Source organism: Alligator sinensis, unplaced genomic scaffold, assembly GCF_000455745.1.
Source record: "Alligator sinensis unplaced genomic scaffold, ASM45574v1 scaffold405_2, whole genome shotgun sequence".
Classification (NCBI taxonomy): Eukaryota; Metazoa; Chordata; order Crocodylia; family Alligatoridae; genus Alligator; species Alligator sinensis.
Genome location: NW_005842160.1, coordinates 1,537,687 through 1,561,291, shown reverse-complemented (window position 1 = coordinate 1,561,291; position 23,605 = coordinate 1,537,687). Strand labels below are relative to the sequence as shown.

General features: G+C 39.7%; 1 protein-coding gene across 7 annotated transcripts in view; it reads left to right on the top strand.

Annotated features, from left to right (window-relative positions):
* The window catches only part of IBTK (inhibitor of Bruton tyrosine kinase), a 92,540-nt gene that overhangs the window by 40,834 nt on the left and 28,101 nt on the right, over positions 1-23,605 (top strand). For all 7 annotated transcript variants that reach the window (XR_003094525.1, XR_001358190.2, XR_003094526.1 and 4 more), the window contains 12 exons: positions 2,033-2,119; positions 3,309-3,391; positions 3,475-3,512; positions 6,996-7,092; positions 8,717-8,818; positions 9,735-9,852; positions 11,042-11,102; positions 12,038-12,162; positions 13,187-13,299; positions 13,878-14,023; positions 14,808-14,971; positions 19,516-19,605. Coding sequence is in view for 4 of the 7 variants with exons in the window: in XM_025206529.1 (XP_025062314.1) it covers positions 2,033-2,119; positions 3,309-3,391; positions 3,475-3,512; positions 6,996-7,092; positions 8,717-8,818; positions 9,735-9,852; positions 11,042-11,102; positions 12,038-12,162; positions 13,187-13,299; positions 13,878-14,023; positions 14,808-14,971; positions 19,516-19,605 (1,224 nt within the window). In the remaining 3 variants the exon portion in view is untranslated. The remainder of the gene's footprint in view (positions 1-2,032; positions 2,120-3,308; positions 3,392-3,474; positions 3,513-6,995; positions 7,093-8,716; positions 8,819-9,734; positions 9,853-11,041; positions 11,103-12,037; positions 12,163-13,186; positions 13,300-13,877; positions 14,024-14,807; positions 14,972-19,515; positions 19,606-23,605) is intronic.

Sequence of the window (23,605 nt, the reverse complement as noted above, 5' to 3'; positions counted from 1 at the left end):
TGAGTGAGAGTGCACAGCACTGCAGGAAGCCTTCTCTCAGGGCTTTGTAAATCCTACCCCTTCTAACCATGGGCACAGACAGAAGTGCAGCTCCCGGATCTGAATCATGGTGATGTATAGAAATTGCCATGAATTACACTGATTCCTCCGATCCAACAGATGTTGGTTGTTGGTTCAGGAGAGTAGAAGATCGGCTCCAATTTGGAGCCAGTCCAGAGAGAGGGGCTGCACCTTCCCCTGGCTCCACCTCTCAGCTCTGTTGCAGTTTCTGGTTGGGAGTGGGGAGAAGGCAAGGAGTGAGGTCCCTTCTGGGGTTATCTCAGTCCTGCTGGAGTGGGGTGGAGGGGTGGGTAGATCAGAGCCCCCTCCCCCAAGTTGAGCTCCAATCTACCAGCCCCCCCACTCCAGTGGAGCTGAGAACCCCAGAAGTGACCTCCTCCCCTGCCTTCCCATCCAGAGACAGTAGCTGCAGCTTACTGTGCTGCAGCTGGAGCAGACCGAAATTAAGTTGCTTCACTTAGGAGAAGCTTCATTTGAACCCTCATTGAATGAGGATTAATTTGCCATGGCTATCGCAGGGCTCTGCAGCTGTACTCTTCTGTTTGGGCATGGCTTTAGAGCGATTTCAAGGGGCAGATTTCACGATAAATGTCACTTCTGTCTGTGCCCTGTGTGCTGCTGTTGTTTCCCATCCTGTAATACTGTTGTGTTGTAGGTAGGCTTCTCTGGGAGTTGGTTGGGTTGGGCTGGAGGCAGCAGGACCAGTAGGGGTAAGGCTGGGGGTTAGTTGGGAGGGGCAACATGGTTCAGGGTGCAGTCAGGGTATGAGGGTGAATAGGGGACCCCTGGATTGGAGTAATATGGTTACCTTTATTGCGAACGAGCAGGTTTGCCAGCCCAAGATTCTCTTACTGATAACTAAGCTTTAGTTAGGAGTTTAACCCCAAGCATAGTAAAAAACTAATTTGAATCCAGCCCTTCTGAGGCCTGGTGGCAAAGCAGGACCTGGCAAATATAAATTATGTACATTATGTAAAATATACACTAGTAAAAACATGTATCAGTACAACAAAAAAAAGTTTGTCAGTTAATTTTGCAGTACAAAACATTTTTGGGTTGGGAACCCTACTTCCAGCCCCTTCAGCTTCCCTTAGCTTCCTTGCCACTTTGCTAGTTGGCAGAGATGGTGATTTAAAAGCTGGAGTGGCCAGGAGCCAAGCATGCAGAGGTTTTCCCCAGGCCAGCCCCCATGAGCTTCCCCTTGCTGCCTTGCCACTCAGTTGGGCAGCATTTAAAAGCCAGTGGCTGGGATCAGGACTCCAGGAATATGTCCCTGACCTGGCTTCTAGCTTTGCCCAGTTGAGTGGTGGGGCACCAATTTTACAAGCCAGCAGCTGAGAGCAGTGCTCAGGGACCTATGGCCTGCTCTCAGCCACTGACTTTTAAATTGCTGTCCCATCACTTGCTGGGTGGCCAGGAGCCAGGAAACTTTCCCAGAGCCCAGCTCCTGAGTGTTGGCTTTTAAATCATCACCCTGCTTCTCAGCTGGGTGGCAGGGGCAAGAAGCAGGAGCAGGCAAAGTCCCCTGCCTCTTCCTAAACCAAGGGCTGCCTGGTTTGGGGAAGAGGCAGGGAGTCGTGGCTGCTTCTCTTCTCCCCTCGTTGTGTGGGAAGGTAGAGAAAGCAGCTGCCCTCCACACCTTCTTGAAACTGGGGTGACCTCAGTTTCAGGAAGGCAGGAAGCTTTTTCTCTCTTGTTTATCCAGGGGAAAGCATATAGATGTTTGGTCTCCTGGGTGTAACTCTCAGGAGCGATTTAACCCTGATTCCCTGGAGTGGCTTTTTTTTTGCTTCAGGAGAAAAAGCCTGAACATCTATATAAACTTTTAGTTTCTGCCAGGAGACCAGTGATTCTCCCCATAGGCTACCTACAGATATTCAATTTTTAAGTCGTATTGTTTTTCAAATTTACCTCACCCGTGTAATCTAACAATAATTAGATAATAGTTGAGATATGCATTTGTGCTTTACAGGTTGGATGGAGTCAGATTAGAAAATGGGAAAATTAATGTTGTCAACAAGAAAAATGGAAACAAACCAAAGTTAAACCAGAAGAAATGGTGAGAGCACTAAAACTGAAAGCTTAAATCTTGAAATGTGACCTTACTTTTAGAATCTGGCACTTACACACGCATACATACAACATTTTTTTTTTGTGTGTGACATGCATCTCTTGTACAGTTAATGTCTTGTAAAGTGAGTTCATACACTTACGCGCATTTCATAGTTGGTGACAGGAATTCTTTTATTTCTGTATATACTGACTTTTAATCATTGACACTTAATTTGTTTTCTGAAACTCGTGTGTTTTCTTATTTATTCACAACTTTCACAGATTTAATTTATTTTGTAAAATAGTAATGTCTAGAGAAAAATATCCTGGTTATTCTGTTTGTAGACAGACAAAACAATTGCACAAATTTTAAAAAGGTGGGGAGCAAAGCAAGTTAGCTGACTCTACCATAACTGCCTGCTTACAGGTGCACAGTTGCAAGTAATTGTCTGCTTAGTTTAGCAGTAAGTGGAAGCTAAACTATGGGGACATATTGCCTGTTATGTTGAAGGACGAACTATATTGCACTTTAGTGTTAATTTATTGTAGGATAGGAATGGACAGGAAAAAAAGGTAAGACAGAGCAGCTGTCACTCATTCATCACCAGTAAATTCTTTGCTCCCTCTTAATGCAGTATACTATATTTACTTGCATACCACATGTATTCTACCCCCCTTCCCAACAGGCAGCACTCTACAACTGGGGTACATCTCAAAGCAGGCATTATGATTCATGGCTGCTAGGATGGCCATGAGGGTGGGGGAGAGATGGGGGACAGTTAGAAATGTACAAGTTTTACTTAATGATATCTGAAACATATTTTCCTTTGGGGGAATATGCCTGAATTGATGCTTTACTACTATTTGTGCTTGGAAATTGTTTTTACATAGTAAAAGGTAGGCCTGCTCTCAGGGGAAGTCCTTTTCACAGATGTTACTTCTTTTGTTATCTTAACGCTGAGAAACTTGTTCTGCTTTGGTTACCTTTTGCTTACTACTATTAATGTTAGAATTTATATAAGCTACTGTATTTCTAGCTAAGTGTTTGTATTTCCATCCCTTCTTTGAAATATAAGTCAAAACCTATCAAAATATCTAGTTTCATGTATCAAAAGAAATTTAATTTCTTGTAGAGTTATATTTACTCAGTAGCTCCAGGATTGTCATTTTTCTAAATCGTGTTAAATGTCTTGTAGTTCATACCTCTGTGATGTGACCCTGAAATCTGTAGATGGAAAGGAATTCCCTTGTCATAAATGCGTACTCTGTGCAAGACTTGGTACGTATATAATATTTTTAGCCTGTGTTGTTCACAGTAACTTACCTATTATCGTGTCTCAAATTGACCTTTTTTCTTTACAGACTATTTTCATAGCATGTTAAGCAGCTCTTGGATTGAGGTAAGCTTGGCTAGCTGAAAATATATGCTATATTGTTTGTGTTATAGCTTTGCATGAGTGAATGGTTCCTACTTCTAAAACAGCATATTCCAGAAAACAATGGAAAAACTTAAAAATTCTTACAGGAGCTGTGTTTTTTAATTTTATAGTGAATAATTATTCAGCCAACAATTCTTATATTGAGCCATTCAAAAGCTGTTTCACATCAAACGATGTAAATGTTATGAATATGGCAGGTTTTTTTTAAATACAAAAGCAAACTTCTGGGATAATAGCTATTGCTATATTAAAAAAATCTACTGCAACTAAGTTTTGTTGTTGTAAAAATTCTTTCTTTGAATTTATAACCTTTGGAAGAGTGTTAGTTTCCATCAGAGCAAGTCTTAATATTATTTACATAAGTGTTCTTATAGTACAGGTATCTTCTCAACAGTGCTGAGGCATACAGACTCATTGCAAATATGTGGTTAAATTCTTCGTTATTTCATTGTTGACAGATTGCAGTCGACTGAATATGTGACCAAAATACTGTTTAGCTGTGTGTGTAATGTATTGAAAATATATAAATGAAATGCATATGATGTATTGAAAACTTATACATTTGATTGGTTATCTGAACTACCCTTAACTTGATGGTTTTCTGAATTTACCTAGTAGCAAAAGCAACTTTTTTGCTCGTCAGTTCCTTGTTAACATGAGCTAAAACAAAACAAACAAAAAACCCAGCACCTTTCTTTTTCCCATTCCTTTCTTCAGTCCTAATAAAAGTAAAGAAAGTAGCATTGTGAAGCATTATTTTCCTGTCAGTAATTTCCACATTAACTATGCTGAGTTAAGTAGATAGATTTTCTTATCTTTTAAGTTACTGCTGCTTCCTTAGGCCAATCAGCCCTAAATCCTTATTTAAATGAACTGAGAATCCTCCTGGCCTTTGCGTGGTTTTCTCTCATTCAATCTAAGTAAATTTTGTCTTATCTTAAATTTAAATATATGAGTATCAATAGCATTTCCCCACATAGAAAAAAAAGCTATTGTCTTTAGTCTCAAGCACTGTTTTACTTAACTTTGAAATGCATGGAGGTTGTTTAGTAATTTTAGATGAAGGAACTTGAGCAGTATTTGCTGCATGAATTAATGACTAATCCCATTCATCACCTAGATTGCAGTTCCCTCCTTGCCGTTAAGCACAATACAGTTATTTCGGTTGGTGGTATTTACTGATGTCTTGCTCTTTTCTTATGGATTTAACAGCAGGAGACTAAAGAAATTGTTTTGCCTAAAACAAGAACATTTGTTTTACTTTAGTTTGCTTCTGGTTAGAAGGTTTTGGGCCTCATTAGTTATTTTTGCCTTTGTTGCCTGAAACCTGGTTACTATAATGCTTTCTTCATAGACCCAAAGAATATTCAGAGCTTCAAATAACACAGAATTCAGTAAGCCACTTTTTTACAGTATGCTTGTATTGCATATTCTATAGTATAGTGTATACAAGGGCTTCAGTTTTCAGTTTCCACGTACAATTCAATGTCTCATTTTTAATTTAACTGACAGTAGGTGATTGGAACCTGATGGTCATAGGCTTCCTCTCTCAATTTGAAAGTGCAGTTAACATCAGCTAGCAGTGTGAAGAGAAGGGAAGCTATTGACAAGATGGGGCTGTTAAGGGTTCATGATTCTGTAATTACTTCCTCACAAAACTTCATGCCTGTTTGACCTCCTCATCTTGTGCCACAGTCTACATTTTCTTAAATTTTTAAAGCCATGTACAGACATTACACTTTGACTGGTTTAAGTGCTTGGAAACTGGTCTATATCTGTAACAGAGCAGAAGTACAGCACACACAACCTGGTTTAAAAATGGCAGAACCCAGTCTAAGATCTGTGCCCCCCTGCCCTCCCCACAAAAAGGGGTGAATGTGTATTCTGTTTGCTACTGATCTAAATTACTCTGCTTACAGAAAACTGTGCAACTTAGATCAATTCCACCTGAAGTTTTTTTGAACATCTGTACCTAGCCTTAAAGTTCACCAATTTAGAGTGGAATTGAATCTGTCATTCAAAAGATGGCATTTTGCAATGGAGAGGTGAAAGTTTGGTATGTGTTAATCTCTCTGGAATACTGTATCCAGTTTTGGGCCTCCCATGGTAGAAAGCATGTAGACAAATTGGAGAGTCCAGCAGAGGGCAATAGAAATGGTTAGGGGGCTGGGGCATATGACTTCTGAGGAAAGGCTGAGGAAACTGGGCTTATAGCCTGGAGAGGAGAAGACTGAGAGGGGATTTAATAGCAGTCTTCACCTACTTGATGGGTGGTTCCAAAGAAGATGGAGCTAGACTGTTTCTGGCAGTGACAGATGACAGAACAAGGAGCAATGGTCTCGAGTTGCAGCAAGGCCAGTTTAGATTAGTTATTAAGAAGATATTTTTCACTAGGAACAGGTTACTCAGAGAGGTGGTGGAATCTCCATCCTTGGAATTTTTTAAGACCTGGCTAGACAAAGTCTTGGCTGGGATGATCTAGTTAGGGATGGTCCTGCTTTGAGCAGAGTGGTGGACTAGATGACCTCTTAAGGTCCCTTTCAACGCTAATTTTCTATGATTCTTCTTCCCTTCTGTTGCTATAGGTGTCAGGGTTTTGGATTTTTTTTTTTGTTTTCCTTCTTTGGAAGCATTTGGTGTTAGCTGTAGCCAAGAATGTGGACTTTGACTGTGGTGTCTGTATGCCCCTGCAAGAATTAAGATTCCTGGTTAGAAGGTTTTGGCCCAACACTCAGGCTATTTGTCACATTTGGAGTCGGAAAAGAGTTTTACCCCACAGTCAGATTGGTATGGACTTTTAGAGTTTTTGCCTTCCTCTGTGCAAGTGACATGGTCCTCTTCCTTGGGTCTCTTGAGTTTATTTAAAAACCCTCTAGTGGCAGAACATTAACAGCGCCCTTGACCCTACAGTTTACTGTGGCAGGTTAGGGTGCTCTTGGTGTCTTCGTGCTATGTGCTTGGTAGTTGCATGAAAAAGTTGTTTATCTACCCTATCCTTAAAACTACACAAATACATGGATGGTTTGGATAGAATTGTTTGCACTTTGAGGAGGAGGTTGGGCTAGATGACCTTTTGAGTGCCCTGCCAGCCCTACTTCTTTTAAATATTCTGTGATTAGCAGCAGTTGATATAAAAATGTGTGACAATAGGGTAAAAAGAATGTTACTTATCTTCTGTAAGTTAAGATGTAAAGACTACCTGGGATCAGCAGGGGAGATCTAGAATTTGTTGAATACCATGAGACTGCTGAAAAGGATATTTAAAAGTTGAGCTAATTTTAATTGGCTTTTTTAGGAGAAAGCAGTTCTTAAGGTAGAATTTAAGCAGCTCTTACACAATTATCCATCTATAATGTAGATTTTCAAATCTAAGCCATATTAGTGTTTTAATTTCAACTTTCACCTCTTTAAACGGCCATTTACTTTTATTCCTGTTGCATTTAGGCTTCCTGTTGTGCAGCTCTGAAAATGCCAATCCATTCTGACATACTACAAATAATACTGGATTATATCTATACAGATGAAGCTCTTGCAGTAAAAGGTGACAACGATAATAGAATTTCAGAAAATTGTAAACGGAACTGGAATATATTCGCTGCATGTCTGCAATAGCAACAAGCTCTTCAAATAGCAAAATACAGTTTTGTTTTAGTTGAATTTTGTCAAGCTTTTTATGATTAAAGCAAAAGTATATTTCAGGGTTGTTGGTTGTAGCTGTGTTGGTCTAAGGACATAGGCAGACAAGGTTCTTTGGGCAGAGGGGATACCTTTCATTAGACCAACTAAATACAGTACAAGCTCTCTTATCCAGCATCCCCTGGGAATGGGGGATGCCAGATAACAAAATATGCCGGTTAATTGAGCGGTTCTGGCTGCCGCTTCTCCCACTGTGTCTGGGGCGTCCCTCCGCTCCTCCCGTGGCATCGCTGCCCCTCTTGTGGGCCCCGTGGGACAGGGAGGCGGGCCCTGCACAGCCCCACACAACCTGTTATGCCCCCGGGCCATGGGGGCTCGGCAGTGCAGGCTGCTTTGTCCCAAGCCATGGGGGCTTGGAGAAACCGGAAGTGCCACGGTGGGCACTTCCAGTTTCATTTTATCTTACAAGCTGGCATGCCGGTTAGTGGAGCATGCCAGCTTGTAAGATGCTGGATAACAGAACTTTTACTGTAGTTGGAAAAATTGTTCTTTGCAAGCTTTTGGGCACAAACACCCTTCTTCAGGCATAGGGAGACTCTCTTCAGACTCTTCCTGTGTCTCAAGAAGGGTATTTGTGCCCAAAAGCTTGTAAACAACATTTTTTTTTCAGCTATTTAGTTGGTCTAATGAAAGATATCGCATCTACCCAAAGAACCTTGTTTGCCAAAGTATTTGATAGACCCAAACCAGTGTGATGTCATTTAGGCTAGGGACTGAAATTACACACAAACTGGTATAAGTGATCATAAATTGGTTCAAACCTGTAACAGGACAGAAGTTCAGTGCGCATAAACTGCTTTCAAAATGACTGAAATTGGTTTAAGATGAACCTGGATGGATGTAGTATCAGACTTAACTGATTTAGGTTAAATAGGTTTATTGAACGTCTGCCCCAGATCCTCTCCAGATTCAAGTTAACTCACAGCCCCCCAGCATCCCAGAATGCTTTGCACCTCCAGTGCAACCCCCCTGTGCAGCCTGGGTGGGCTAGTCTTGGCCCAAGCTGTCTGCTCCAGCCAAGCAGGGAGGCATGCTCTAGCAACCCCAGCTTCTGGTCTGGACCACTGCTGGTACTTGGCAGCATTTCCAGAATCAAAAGGGAATGTCTGTACACTGTGCAACTTAAAATAACCTGTGAAGATTGAATCGATTTAGCCTTGGGCTTTTTGACTGTCTGTACTTAGCCTTGTGGCCAGGCATTTAATCCTGTATTTTGTCTTCCTCTTTTCTTTGCTTTGTCATTATCATGTTTCCCAGAAATACCTTAATTTCTTTTATACAATGCCATATGTTTTAAGAGCTCATCCTCAGATTTTTTTTTTAATGTTGCTACTAAGTTGTCATATTTTAAATATTGCCATACAGTCTACAACTGCCATGGTGCCCAAAACAGTGATGTTTGCAAGATGGATTGTGTTGAAACTTCTCTAAATTATTTTTCAAGTTTGCAACTCCCATTCTGTTTCCAGAATCTCAAAATGTGGAATTTATATGCAATGTCCTTGTGGTAGCAGACCAGCTCCTTATATCTCGCCTAAAAGAAGTTTGTGAAGTTGCAATTACAGAAAAACGTGAGTTTTACCATTCTCTTTAATGGAGGGAGGGGGGGAAACTAACTATTCATTAAGTACTTGATTGTTGAAAGATTTTTTTTTTTAATTGCACTATACTTAACTTCTTTTTTCTCTCCATGGACACTGTTGTTACTCTCTCATATCTGGACAGCCCTAGCCATGTCCATTCAATCTTTCTGGCATTCCAGAACAAAAATAATTCTGCTTGCAGTGTCATCTGTCTCAGACTTTCACAGTAATCAGTCTCTAACATGAACAAATTTAAGTGCCTTGCCTTTAAGGCACTACAAAATTATGCCCAGGTTTGTTTCTTGCCTCATGCCCTTTTGCTAATTCTTGTGCTGCTCTTTTTTCTCTCCTTTTTGTTCTTTCATGTCTCTTCTCCGTGATGCTTCTCTGCCTTTAAGGCTGGAAAGCCTTCCTGGTCCAGTACCAGCCATCTTCCCTCAATGTGTACTTCTTTCTTTTGCTTTGCTTTTTCCTCACTTCTGTCATCACTCCTCCCCTCTTTCATTTTTCTCAATTACAGGAAAATATCAGATCTTCAGCTTCATTCACAATGGGAAATGACTGCTGTTACTTCTGTTAGTTTTAATCTTTCTATCCCCACCCTCCTCCCCTACTTTGCCTGTTTTCACCATATTTGGGGTTGCTTTCTGTTAAGACTAAACATTTTTCGTAGCTAGAATTGTTCTTTTTTCTGTAAAGCAGCAGTCACTTTCATGTTATATAAAAGTATTGTCCTTATCCTACACAGAGCACCACTTAAGTATTAGTCTTTTTATTTATAATAGTCTAAGAAGGGAGACTTCATTTTTTAAATCTTATGTCTGTATATCTCTGAGTATCAAATGAATAAAACAGAATTGGAGCATGTCGTCCAATTCAGTCTCTCACATTTCCTTTTTTTCAGTTACCTTGAGGAATGCTGCTGAGCTGTTGGAGTTTTCAGCAATGTATAATGCTGAACAATTAAAACTTTCTTGCTTGCAGTTCATAGCATTGAATATGGCAGCTTTACTTGAAGCAAGGTAAGAGGAGGTGTTTAAACAGCATACTTAAAGGTTCTGTTGTCAAAAGATGGGATTGTTGGAAGAATGAATAAGAATTTTGTCTGCTGTATTTACTCTAAACTAAGAAGACCCCCAATAATTAGATGTTATATGTGGAAAATGTATAAATTTTTGTTATCATTTTCCAGGTGTAGAATCTGTTTATTGGAGGGTAGTCTTAAATCCCTCCCACCCCTAAACCTCTAAATACAAACTGTTTAGAGTTTGACTTTTTGGGGGGAACTTTTGCATTTATTCATGTCTAAAGATAATTTATCATTTTAACTAGTAGCCTAACTATGTGTCTTGGAGCTATAATTATTAAACTTATTGTATTATATTTATTCCTAATTAAAACATGCCACATCTCAAATCTGGAAGGGCCAGATGCATCCCAGTTAGAAATAAGAACTTACTGAGTTTCTTTTGAGAAGCTGAAGGTTGGCACTATTCATTTGTACAAAGTGTCCTTTTCCTACTTACAGCTGTGATAGGGGTGTAGATTGTAAAACTTGTTGGAAAAACTTGATTGGAAAAACTTGTCACTGCTGCAGGATTGTATTTTTCTCACCCTGAACCTGGGTCTAGGGCAATTGGGGGGGAAAATGTAACGTTTCCAAAGGATGAAGAGCAAATATTTATGGTCAGTTGGTTAAAAGATATTTAGCATGATACCGTGCAGTGCTTTACACACCTTGAAACTGCTTCAGGGCTTGGAATGTTTGGACAGATGCCCCACGCACGTGATGCAGTGCTGGGTGCTTTTAAAAGCGCCTAGTGCTGCATCGCATCCGTTTATATAAATGGTGAAATGTGCATCAGTGCTGAGAAAATGGCTGCGGTGCCCTTTTCAACTAAAATACATTGAAGGTGGGTTTCCACATTGGAGCAGACAAATGTATACATATAAATGCCCCTACAGTGTATCCCAGGGGCACCAAAGAGCATGAAAAAGTACATGATGACTTAATTTACCATTTGCCTATATATCTGTGCTGGGATGTTAGTGCCCATTATTTCTATATTTAAGGACCGCTGTCTCTACATATTTAGTATGTACTTGAAACACTGATTTATTTGAACCACACAGATTTATGTTAGGATTTGTGGGGAGGTGGTAAAACAAAGGATAGTAGTTGAGATGGCATATAACTGTATTTTATTTTAGGACTCTTCAAGTCTTAAGTGATGAAGTTTTGAAGGAACTTTCCATTTATTACAGAAAGATGGTAAGCTATGCATCATTTAATGGAAAGTCACTCCATTTAAAAAGAAACATGAAAACATCCCATATACTTACTCTGTATATGCCCATACTAGGTGTGCTGTGTAGCATTCAACCCAGAAATAAGTTTAACGTTTATTCTTTATTTTTGATGTTCTTTGTTCACTAGCCATGGCAGGGTGCAGTAATCTGCATTCCATTAATACCATCAGTAAAAACCATTAATTGAATTAGTGGGACCAGAGAAACTAAATTCTAGAATGACTTCAGCAAGCTAACAAGTGTCAGCTAATTACATATGGTTGGAAAAAAAAGTATTGGAAAATAGGACATTTTATCTAGCAGAACTGACAGCGTAGGGGAGAGCTTTTTATTTGGCTTTCCTGTTCCCTTGTTAGTATACCATAGTAATAAGAGATTTGGCATGTGTGCATAAGCCTGCAGCATTTATCTGTCAGTTATTCTTGGCCAGGGGTTGGCAACATTTTGGGGCTGAAACCACTTTTAACAGAGTTTAGCTATGAGCACAAGCTGTTTGCAAGCTAGCTTGTGCCGTTGCAGCTACAATCACTGCTTACCTCTCCCCTGCCTCCCCCTACCCAGTTCCTTACCTACAGTGCTGCCACTGCTGCTTTCTCCCTGCAGACCTAATAAAAATGGTGGTATGGGCTGGATCTGGCCTGTGGGCTGTACGTTGCTAACCTTTGTTCTAGGCAGTTCAGAGTTAAAATCTGAGAATTCATTTGAGTCATCTGTAAAGGAATTCCACTTTTTCGTTGTTTAAAACTACAAAGTTTCTTGGGTTTTAATGTGTAATGGTGATATTACCTTCATTGTGAAAGTATATATTTAAATGACTGCAGTCTGGTACCTCTACAAAGAATAGCAGGTTTTCTGGTATATAACTGATAAGGAATGTAATATCCTTTGATACTACAGATTCCAGCTATGGTCAGGAGAGTGGTTACTCCATATCAAGATGGACCTGATATTAGCTCTTTGGAACCTGAAGAAGGAGAAAATTTCGTCTTTTTGAAAGAAGAAATGACCACAGAACAAACTAGGTATTTCTTTCCTTATTTCTTCTTCTTCTTTTTTTCTCCTTTAGATTGCTAAAATTGTTGGCCTCGGCAGTTCTTGTCATTCAACACTTTGACCAGTTAAACAGCATCCTTGAGAGCCCATTAGTTAGTTCACAGCTAGAAGTCAAAGATGTTGGTGGAACTCAACTGATGGATATCAAATTGAAATATAAAAATAGAGAGATGTAAAACCTTTATTTCCTTCAGAAACTGTTTCAGTGTCTCTCCAGTTACAGGACAATGTCACAAAGCACCAACAAGGTCCTTTCCTTTTAATCTATCATAATTAAAATGTGGTAAATGGAGATGGCAAAAGACACGTAAGTTCAGTGGAGAGAAGAGTAGGAACGTAATTATGGACCCCGTTGACGAACAGTTTAAACTGCATAGTGTTGGGGGGAGGAAATCAGTGAAGTGATCTGAAGGGGAAGGGCGGACATAATGAAAATATTTTTAAAACTTTACTGGAAAGGTGTTTTGTTGGATTAGAAAGATGTGTATGGAGAGAAGTAACAAAAGGAAGAGAAGTAGGTAGTTAGAGGAAAATGAAAGAAGAGCAGGATTTGAGGAGTCTGCTTCTGTATTAATTCTGGAGAAAAATATTCAAATTATTTCTAGTAGTGAGATTGTGTAGTAAAAAGTAATGTGGTTCAGTTTTCAGAAATAAGCTTGAATTTTTGGTTCCAGTTACCACTTGCAGTTATTATTTTACCACCTTTCTTTGCTTGCATTCTGTGCCTTTAGAGTGCCAAATACATTAAAAGCCCATATCTGGTATAACACTTTTGCAGGTGTCAAGAGTGAGAGAGGAAGAGTCTAATCATGATAGAGAAACTTTGTTAGTTTGCCACATGCTTCTGTACAGATGTTTGATGCATAGAATATTGCTGCTCATACTGAGGCCTGATACTATGAAAAGTATCAAGCCCATGAAAGATGGGCTTGTTACTTAAAATAAGTTTGCCTTATTTGGAAATACTCACATAATTATCCCCTTTTGTTACAGGGAAGCTCTTCTCAAAAAAGCAAAAACAAAGGCAAAAAAGAAGCTGCGAAGACGGTCAGACAGCTCTGGAGGATACAATCTTTCTGATATAATTCAGAGTCCACCCTCCACAGGTTTCATGTGCAACATACTTAATCGTCCTTACAAGATTTTTTTGTTTAACACACCTTTTTGGCAAATAGTCTGTATTTAAAAGATTGTTATTTTTGTTTTTCCTTTTTCAACATGCATTTATCTGAGAGAGTTTGTTTCCAGGTTTAGATTTTGTGGAAAATCCCATTTTATAAAATTAATGGGCATTTTTCCTGTGCAGATGTATACCACTAAGAGACCTAGAAAGAAATAAGGCTACGAAGCGATTAGTTTATTTTGGTTGGCCAAGTTGTGGGAAATAATAAAAAAAAAAAGTGTAATACTTTCCTTATTAACAAAATAGCTTTAGCTATTGCAACAGTTGGTATAAATCGGGTTAGAGAAAAGAGCAGAAAAGAAGCTCTCTTTTTATTTGTGAGAATGCTTGAAAATAGTTGGTAATTACTTGCAGCTGTTAAACTGTAGTGAGCTAGTCTATTAGACATGTCTCATGATTTTTAAATTGTTCAAAATATAAGGTAGCCTTATAGCTTTGCGTGCTGCATTATAAGCCTGTTTATCATGATCTAATATTCCTTCTCCATGTTCTGAATTTTAGGTTTAGTAAAAATGGAGAAAGCTAACTCTGTAGAGTCACTTCAAGAACTAACATCTGATTCTGAAGGTAGTTACGCAGGAATGAGCAGCCCCAGAGACTTGCAGTCCCCTGACTTCATGAAAGGATTTCCAACCGATAAGACTGAGGTTGGGCATTTTTGTTGTTCTTCCTCTTACCCCTGCTTCCACCATGCACACTTTACTTAAGTGTTTAATGCTTCTGTATATCTTTAAAAACAAAACAACCCCCCCCTTTTGTTTGGTGTGTCTTATTGAAAGAGACTTTTTTAATGACATTTATCTGTTAAAAATTTGTAAAGTGTATTTTCCCAGATATGTTCTGTTTGTATGGCATTACAGTAAGAGCTTCTAAACTCCACATTAGAGAACTCTTGGCCTGTTTTTTTCTTTTTTTCAATTCTCTGTTCTCTTACACTTGTATTGTGTAATTTGTGTCCTGTTCTCATTTCTGAAAAAGAAAGCAACTTCTTAATGAGCAAAATAGAGCTAATTTTCATGGACACTTATTTGTTAAAAAAATCATTCCTAAATAATCAGGATAAGAGGATAATTAGCAAGGCACTCTAAAGAGAAATGAACTTCACAAACACTGAGATGGATGCATACTTATGTGCACATCAGTCTCAAGTATTAAAAGTTCATTTTAGGCACCTAAATCTTTAAGATAAATATTTTGTTGCTCATCTTATATATTTAGCCTTGTAAAGTCATTCATATCTGGCTTGCATGCGGGGGGTGGGGGGGAGAAAGGGGAGAAAATGTGTGTGTGTGTTGTCCTGTCAGTTTAAATGAAATAAGTAATGCAGATGTAATGAGATGAATTGCTACTGATACTTTCTTTATATATTGTTGTTTCAAAGTAGTAAAAAATATTCCAAACTGTTTCAGTGCAATTGTTTTCTTTTTTCAGGTAAAAGACAAAATATGTCGTCAGGGAACAAAAAACCTCCATTTGAATAAAGGGGTGAAATTAATTGAGGGATCATCAGGAATGAAACAGTCTGTTCCACAATCCATTCCCAGTAATAAAAACATTTCTATTAGCTCTCCCAATTGGGTTGCTACATCTTTCAGGTACAGAAATATATTTATGTTTAATTAGCTGGCAATGCTATATTTCCATTTGGTAAAGATAGTGGATTATTGTTATTCGTGTTTTGTACTCAAGCTAAATAATTAATTGCTTTTACAGGGAGTCTGATGAGATCAATTTAAGACTTAACATGTCTGCGAGATTTCACCTATCTTCTGCAAAATAATGGGTTTTTCTCTTGAAGAATAACAAGCCATTAGTTTACAGGATGTAAACTGTAAACAGGATATCGTGCTGGATTTCTAATTTTTGAAGTGGGTTGCTCTGTAAAGTTTGTTTTATTCCTCCTCATCTTCCTATTAATAAAATACTATTGCATTCTGTTGGTCCATCACAGCAGTGGCTTTTTCAGTATTGTTGTAGCAATTGGAGGTCATTTAATTTTACTTTGTTTAAAGGGGTGCTTTACAGATTTGAAGCTTACTGATTTATAAGCTGCTCAAGATCAAATTTGGTAGCCTCAATTGATAAAGCAATCAAAATGTTTTAGTATTTGTCTGTGTAGATTCTTCAGTAAATGTCAAGCAGAAGGTAGGGCAGACTGGCACCACAGAGATGAACTGGTTCAAATGGGGGCTTTCATAGGCAACAACCTACTTTGGATACCAGCAGTAGGTTGTTAACTAGGAAATTTTATGCCTTTCTGAACTGCCAGTGTCTGTTGGGACACAGGCAGAACATCTCTAATCACCACGCTTTTCTTTTTGTTGGTGGCTGCAAGACAGAACTGCAAATTCTATCTTCATCCTTGTAGCTTTCTTAAAATAAGATTAGAGTATCACCAGTTGGTTATTACTTGTAGGTTACATAAGCAATAAATTGCTTACATAGCTGTGATGGTCCAGGAAATGTACCATATTTACCTGAATACACAATCTCAAGGCTAGCCTGAATGTTTGGCCCATCAGATTACTGGTAGGCATGGGCATAAAATTTACAGTAATCGATTTATTTATTTTCAACCAGGGAGCTGCGGCACCCTGGGTACCTTGAGATCCCTTCAAGGGTACCATTGGGTGCCACATTTGTACTGTTAGGTATGCAAACATAATAAACCCAGAGATTTCAGAGAGGATTACATAGTATCAAAGACATTCTGATCTGTTGTGGTCTTTATTTTTTGGTTCCTTGCAACAGAAAAAATGCTCTATTTTTTTCCATAGACAGAAAAGTGTACACCAAGAGTTGGTATTTTCTGTGGGGTACCTTGAGCCTAATGAGGGGTACTTTGAGCCTAAAAAGGTTGACAACCACTGCTCTAGTGGAAGCATGAAGCTGAAGACAGTCACCATCCTTATTCTGTATGATGGTTACTGCAGTATCAGGAGTAAGGTGAATCTCTGGTACCTCCACTACTGCCAAACCACTCCATTTTTTCATAGGTTTCATAGACATTCGGGCTGTAAGGGACCCCAGAGGATCATCGAGTCCAGCCCCCCGCCCCATGGGCAGGAAGTCAGCAGGGATCATAGGATCCCAGCAAGATAAGCATCCAAATGTGTCCTGAAGGCATTCAAAGTGAGTGCTTGAACCACCTCCAGTGGCAGTCTATTCCAAACCTTGGGGGCTCGGACAATAAAGAAGTTCTTCCTTATGTCCAGTCTGAATCGGTTGCGACAGAGTTTGTGACCATTTGATTTTGTCATCCCTTGGGGCACTCTGGTGAACAGAGGATTCCCCAGATCCTGATGAGCACCCTTGATAAACTTACAGGTGGCCATCAGATCACCCCTGAGCCTGCACTTTTCTAGCCTGAAGAGTCCCATGACTCTCAGCCTCTCATCATAAGGTCTGTTTTCTTGACCTCTGATCATGCGCATGGCTCTCCTCTGCACTCTTTCAAGCTTCTCCGCATCCTTTTTGAATTGTGGAACCCAAAACTGGATGAAGTACTCTAGCTGTGGCCTCACCAAGGCCGAGTACAACGGGAGAATGATGTCCCAGGATTTGCTTGAGAAGGATCTATGGATGTAAGCCAGCGTTTTGTTTGCTTTACTAGCTGCAGCATCACATTGAAGGCTCATGTTCATCTTGTGGTCAATCATGGCCGCTAAGTCCCTTTCATCTGTAGTGCTAACCAGCGTAGCACTGCTGAGCCTTTAAGCATGCTGCAGGTTTTTCCTCCCAAAGTGGAGAACCTTGCATTTGGTGTTGAACACCATCAGGTTCTCATCCGCCCATGTCATTAGCCTGTCAAGATCTGCCTGGATCACCCTCCTATCCTTAGCTGTGGATGCTTTTCCCCAGAGTTTGGCGTGGTCAGCAAACTTGGCCAATCTGCTTCTGATACCAATGTCCACATCATTGATGAAGATGTTAAACAATATAGGCCCTAGGAAAGAGGCTTGAGGGACCCCACTGGTGACCGCGCACCAAGATGATTGGTTTCCGTCAAACACCACCCTCTGGGTCCTGCCGCAGAGCCAATTCCCCAGCCAGCAGATCGTGGTGAGGTCAAGGCTGCAGTTAGCCAGTTTTGCCAAGAGGTGATCATGGGATACCAGATCGAAGGCTTTTTTGAAGTCAAGATGTACGACATCAATCTCTTTTCCCTTGTCCAGGTGATAGGTCACCTGGTCGTAAAAGGAAATGAGATTGGTCAAGCAAAACCTACCCGCAACAAACCCATGCTGGGTATCCCTCAGGGTATTGCTGTCAGCTAGTCTGTTAAGGATAGCCTCTTTGATAATCTTTTTCAAGATCTTCCCCAAGATAGAGGTCAGGCTGATGGGCCTGTAGTTTGCCGGATCTACTTTCCTCCCTTTCTTGAAGATAGGCACGACATTGGCCTTCTTCCAGTCTTTGGGTACTTCACCAGAGCGCCATGAGTTCTCAAGATCCGTGCTAGGGGCTGAGCTATGACGCTCGCCTGCTCCTTGAGTACCCTGGGGTGTAAAACATCAGGGCTGTCTGACTTGAAGGTGTCCAGCCTGTCAAGGTGTTCCCTCACAAGGTCAGCTTCGATGGAGGGCAAGGAATCTCCCTCACCTGGGCCTCCCTGTCCTGCAGTGGGCAGGGTTGTCCCATGGGACTGGTGAAAAACTGATGCAAAGTACCCATTAAGCAAGTTTGCTTTTTCGTGGTCATCGGTTGTCAGTTGTCCTATCTGGTTTAGCAGGGGTCCAGTGTTGCCCTTGCTTTTTCTCCTGCTCCCCACATATCTAAAAAAGTACTTTTTATTGTCCTTGATATTTGTAGCTAGCTGAAGTTCCATCTCAGCCTTTCCTGGTTTTATTCCTCACAGTTCTTTTGTAGGCATAAAACCCGATCATAGAAGTTAGTGTTTCATTTACCAGATGAATAGGGTTTTAGATATGGGGGATTCTGTCATAAGTTTCTCTAATAGCTTCTGCTGCGTGTTGAGAAATACTTTCCTCTATGAGAATGAATGCAACATTACAGGTGATGATTATTCCCAAATCCCAGCTTTATCAATTTAGGTAACTTGGCATTAAGGATACATTTCAAAGCAATCCAAGCTTGTTAAAGTACCCAAGCAAGCTTGTTTTGGTAATGTCACAATTGTACTTTATTATGTGACCCTAAGGTGTTTGATGTCTTTGATACCAGATTCTTGAAGTAATTTTAAGACATTATTTCTTCACACTTTTTCTCTTGCATGACTTCACTACAGAGTGGACTTTAAGATTTGCTTGGGTATGGTAAATGTATGTTTTTTAGGTTAATATGTTAGACTTATTTAATAATAACATTGATTATGAATTCCTGGGTTTGTATTGATACATAATCATGCTTCTGTCTTAACTTATCTTTCTGTTTTAGAATAACAATAGATGTAAAAAAATCTGTATATTCCTTGTTCATAATTCTTAAGATACGTTACCTATCAGACAGTATTTCATATGACTTGAGGACATGCTATCAATCTAAGTTGCCTTTTAAAATTTTAGGTTTTTATGAGCAGTTTCATGGTGACATCAAAGCACGTGCCATTTAGATTTACAGTTGCTCTTGTCTTTCCAGTGCACTAAAAAGCAAGTGGAAATGCTAATTTTGAAGCTTTTACTTATAAATTAAATAATTTCCTTGTAAGTTTTGAGGATTGCTTTACTGTATTTCAGGTGCTATAACTAGAAAGTTTGGATGCTCTGCATTTTTCTAAGACAAAAGCGAGGCTGAATATTTGCTACAGCTCTGGATTGGAATTTGTTCTTAGCTATGGATTAGTGACTAGTGTCTTCATAATACTTCCTTAGCTAGCTGACAACTGAATAAGTATCCTAGCTTTAAATATCTGATGTACAGTATCTTTTTTTTTATAGCAGAGGTCACATCTTTTGTTTCATAATTCAGTGAAGTGTATTTCAAGTATTGTGTGTGTATGCAAAGGTTTTTTGTCAGAAACATTTTATTTGAGGTTTTCCATAATTGAGGAAGCAGACATAAATTATACATCCGGTTACCAATCTTATATATGATTTAGAAGGTTTCAGTGAAGGTTGGAAACAGTGGAATGCAAGTAAAAATGAATGCTTTGAAAGGTAACTTTTCATTTTTCATTTAGTCCTGCCAGTCCTGCTATGGATCTAAGAACCATCATGGAAATTGAAGAGAATATGCAGAAGTGTGGAACTATGCCAAAGACAAATGCAGGGTTGGTAAAAAACCAAAATCTATAAAAGAAAGATATGATAAAATAGACCATTATGAACTCACTTAGTGGTTCAGACAGGTTAGGATTTAAAAGAAGAAAAAACTGTCCTTGCATTTGCATAGCTTTGTTTACTTCATTCACTATGAGATTTCTCTATGAGTATTTAAAATTTACCTCTGCATCTTGTTCTGACTCTACTCAATCAGCTGGTGCAGAATCATGCATGGACACACAGAAGGGCAAGTAGCACTCTCTCTGGAAACAGTTTGGGACTAAACCCACATTTCTCAGCTGAGTAGGTCACACTTCCCAAGAGCAGAGGTGGAAGGGCTATCATAAAAGGCAGCTCAGGAAGTGACCAAGAAGGTATTAAAATGTTATCACAATCTAAGTGAAAGAAGTGTCACACCCACACTCCTCATAAAACCATTCCCTTGAAGATCAGGAATTCTGTCATGCATGCACAAATTATGTAATAACAAATTATGCATGATGATAAACCTTTTATTTTTTTTAAATAATAAATTATAATGGAATTGTGAACATTTCTGACTTCAGATAAGGGGTTACTCATCTGAAATGGTTGAACAGCAGTAGATTAAGTTTAGAATGAGAAACCAAATACTAAGAGAGGAAATAATATATTTATTAAAAAACAGATTGTTATATACATTATATTTATTGTAATGTTGTGATTCAGCAGGCAGTTAATGCTAGTAGTAGATATTCTAGTTGTGAATAGACTGCATGATACAATCACAGCAGGCGTAAGTGATTAGCAAATCACAAAAAAAACCAAGAACTTTTGTTAAGCACTTTGACTTCCACTACAAAAGTGGTTAGTCACCATTTCAGAATGAAATAGATAGTGGCTAACTGGTTTTAGTTTGGATTTGTTTCCTCCTCCTACATTGGCTACTGTAAATGTCAAGCTGTAAGCAGTGAAACTCTTGACACTTCTGGCATCAGATGCAGAATCTTGTGAAGAGCAGTATCTATTGGGACCACTTTCCCATTTAACATGAAGGTTTTTGAAAGTAGCTCAGTTGCCCTTCGTTTTCTTTTTAACAGCAGAAGGTATAGCAAGCTTGGATTGTATTGTGTCCTTATTGGCTTTTCCTTATCTGTTTTAAGGCTTTTTTTTAGTTACCAGCTTTCTTCTCTAAGGCAAGGAAAAATACACTAATATTGGCATCCCTCAGACCTACGGAGTATGGGAGAATTGTGTCGCATACTGCTGCTCACATGCCTCCTTAACAAAGTTTTTGGCACTGACTTGAAAGATCAGCTCTTGAACAATGTCCAGGTCCTGCTGACTAAGCCTGGCACTTCAGTTCTAGCCCAGGGGGGGCCAACCTTTTTGTCAGGTGTATCACAAATTAGCCCCACACCTTGTCACTCCAGTCCCCTTCCCCTGTCAATCTGCTGCTCTGCTTTTTGCTGTCTGTCCTATCTGCCACTGTTCTGCCTGTCTCCTCCTAGTCTGCTGTGTGACACACATGGAAGCTGCTTGGACCAGTTGTGGCGTATGTGCCACAGGTTGGCCACCCCTGCTATAGCTCCAGTGACATGGCATCAGAGTTCTTAACTGAGTCTGGTTTGACTGAATCTGGCACCAGAGATCTTGCATAGTTTGTGTTGATGAGCTATGTGCTTAAATTAACCTGGTTGCCAGTACTGGCACTGCTGTCTAGATCATTAGCTGAGTCTGGTGGTGAGAATCACGAGCAAGTTAGGACATCTTATTGTTCTAATGACTCATTTGCTTTTCAAGTTCTTGGCCCACTGTGTCCTTTGTTTTCACCATTGCCAAGGATGTGACACTGTTTTTTGTAGATCTGCCAGTTTAAATGCCTCTGTACCAAATTCACTTAAAAACAAAATCTCCTAATCTGTCTGAGTTAAATTACTTCAATGCCAAGGATTCAGCGTTGTTTACAGTCTGCCCTAATATTTGCCAGTGGGGGTCATGGGATCTTCATGTCTTAATTTTATGATTAAGTACATATTGGCAGAGCCCTGGAGTTTCCAGGCAATAGCATGATATGGGAGTGAATCTGGAAGAGAGAAGTGGCAACCAGTCATGAGACCTCTACAGCAAGTATCTCTTTCAGTCATTGGCCTTCTTGTGTTGTATTTCTGATACACTTCAGCCTGTGAATGTATTCTTCTGTACTGAGGGCAGATGGGTAGGGAGAGGGGAAGGAAACTTCTCTGGGCTCATTGTTTTGTAAATTTTACCAGGCTGTTGCCTTCAGTGAAGATACTTAATATGCCAGTTTGAATTTACCAATAGAGGATAGTAGTTACTTGATATGGTTCGTGTTCAGTTTCTTGGCTGCACAACAAATTGCATTTTTTTCGTTGCCTCATTCTCTCAGGACTTCCCTGATTACAAGAAGGAACCTTGGGAAACTTCCTACTTCCCATGAGAAAGTTTCAGTAGAAAGCTTGTGGCAAGGAATGAATGAGAAACAAAATTGATTTGGCCTCAGTTGTATCATGGCAGGCATGGTTGCTTATAGATTTGGACCACAGAAAAAGATTTACCTGCACACTTTTTTTCTTGCATAAAATAACTATGCAATGAACTTTGCATAAAGTTTGAGGTTTCTATTGGGGATTATTAACAAATATACAGCTCCTTTAGGGTGTTAGTTACAAGTGGCATAGAGGTAGGCCTTTCAAGGTACTTCAAAAGGAAAAAATTCCTGATCTCATTTACCATTTCTAATACTGCATTTATTTGTATACCACACACAGCTTCGGCCCCCAAAATCAGCCCTTCAGAACTGGAGTGCATGCCTTAAGTTGGGAAGATGATTTTTTTTTTCTTCACTGGAATTCAAGCAGGGAAGAATAAAGGGATGCAGACCCTGTGCTCTGATGTCTGCTAAGCTGGCTGCTACTTCTCTCTGGTTCCAGCAAGCAGAAGGGGCAGAGTCCTTTGGTAAACCTCTCACAGCCACAATTAGTTATTGGCTGAGCACTGTAGCTCAGGCCTGAAGCAGCAAGTGAGCGGCTGTATGCATCCACTATCTTGACGAGGCTTGTGGTATGGAAGCAACACTTATTTACAGGAATGTATGTAAAGAAGCTCTCCCATACAAGGCCCAACTGTGGCAGAGGAGTACGGAAAGTTGAGCTGTCACGAGTCTGTTCCATCTGATACCTGAATCTCTTTTGCTGTGAAATAAGAGTGATTTTGTAAAATTCCTAGGACGTCAGACTTGCATGTATATAGGCAACCGTCAATCCTCTGGATCATGGTATACACATAGGTCTAGTCAGATGTTTGATGAATCCACTTGTGGCTGACAAGGCCAATTCAAGAGCAACACAGCTTGTTATAAGTTTCACAGATTCATGTTGTCTGATTTTGAAGTAAAAAATTACAAGCTGCTTTCTTCTTTTTTGCTTTGCTTCCGTCCTCTGGATCAAAGCTGCTTCATGTTAAGCTGCACCCAGTGCCAGATGTTCCCTCCAGATTGGATAGGATTCTGCATGCTTCTCCCAGCTTTCTATGTTGATGTTGAACAACTTTTATTATTTTTGAACACAATGTGGTACCACCATAAAGGGCAACTTTGCTTTCTAGAGTACTCTCAAATCTCACTACAAAATATTCTTGGGGGTATGGTGTTCTCCCATTCTCTTGGCATGACTGATCCATCACAACCTCCTCTTCTTGATAGTGGTTTCTAAATGTGTCAGTCCTGTGTACTCCAATATCTCTGTTTGGTATTCTGTCTTTCCACTTTATTTTCAGGATCTTATGTAGACATCTAATGTGGAAGCTGTTCAGTCTGTTGATGTGCCTAGCACATGTAGTCTACATTTCTGAACCATAAAGCAGGGATAACAGTACACAAGTCTTGTAGATTCTCATAATCACTTTAGCTGATAGTTTGCTGTTATTCCATGCATATTTCTGTAATAGCCCAAAATTCTTAGTTGCTTCTCTGATTCTGTTAGTTCAGTCTGCAGGTCAAGATTCCTG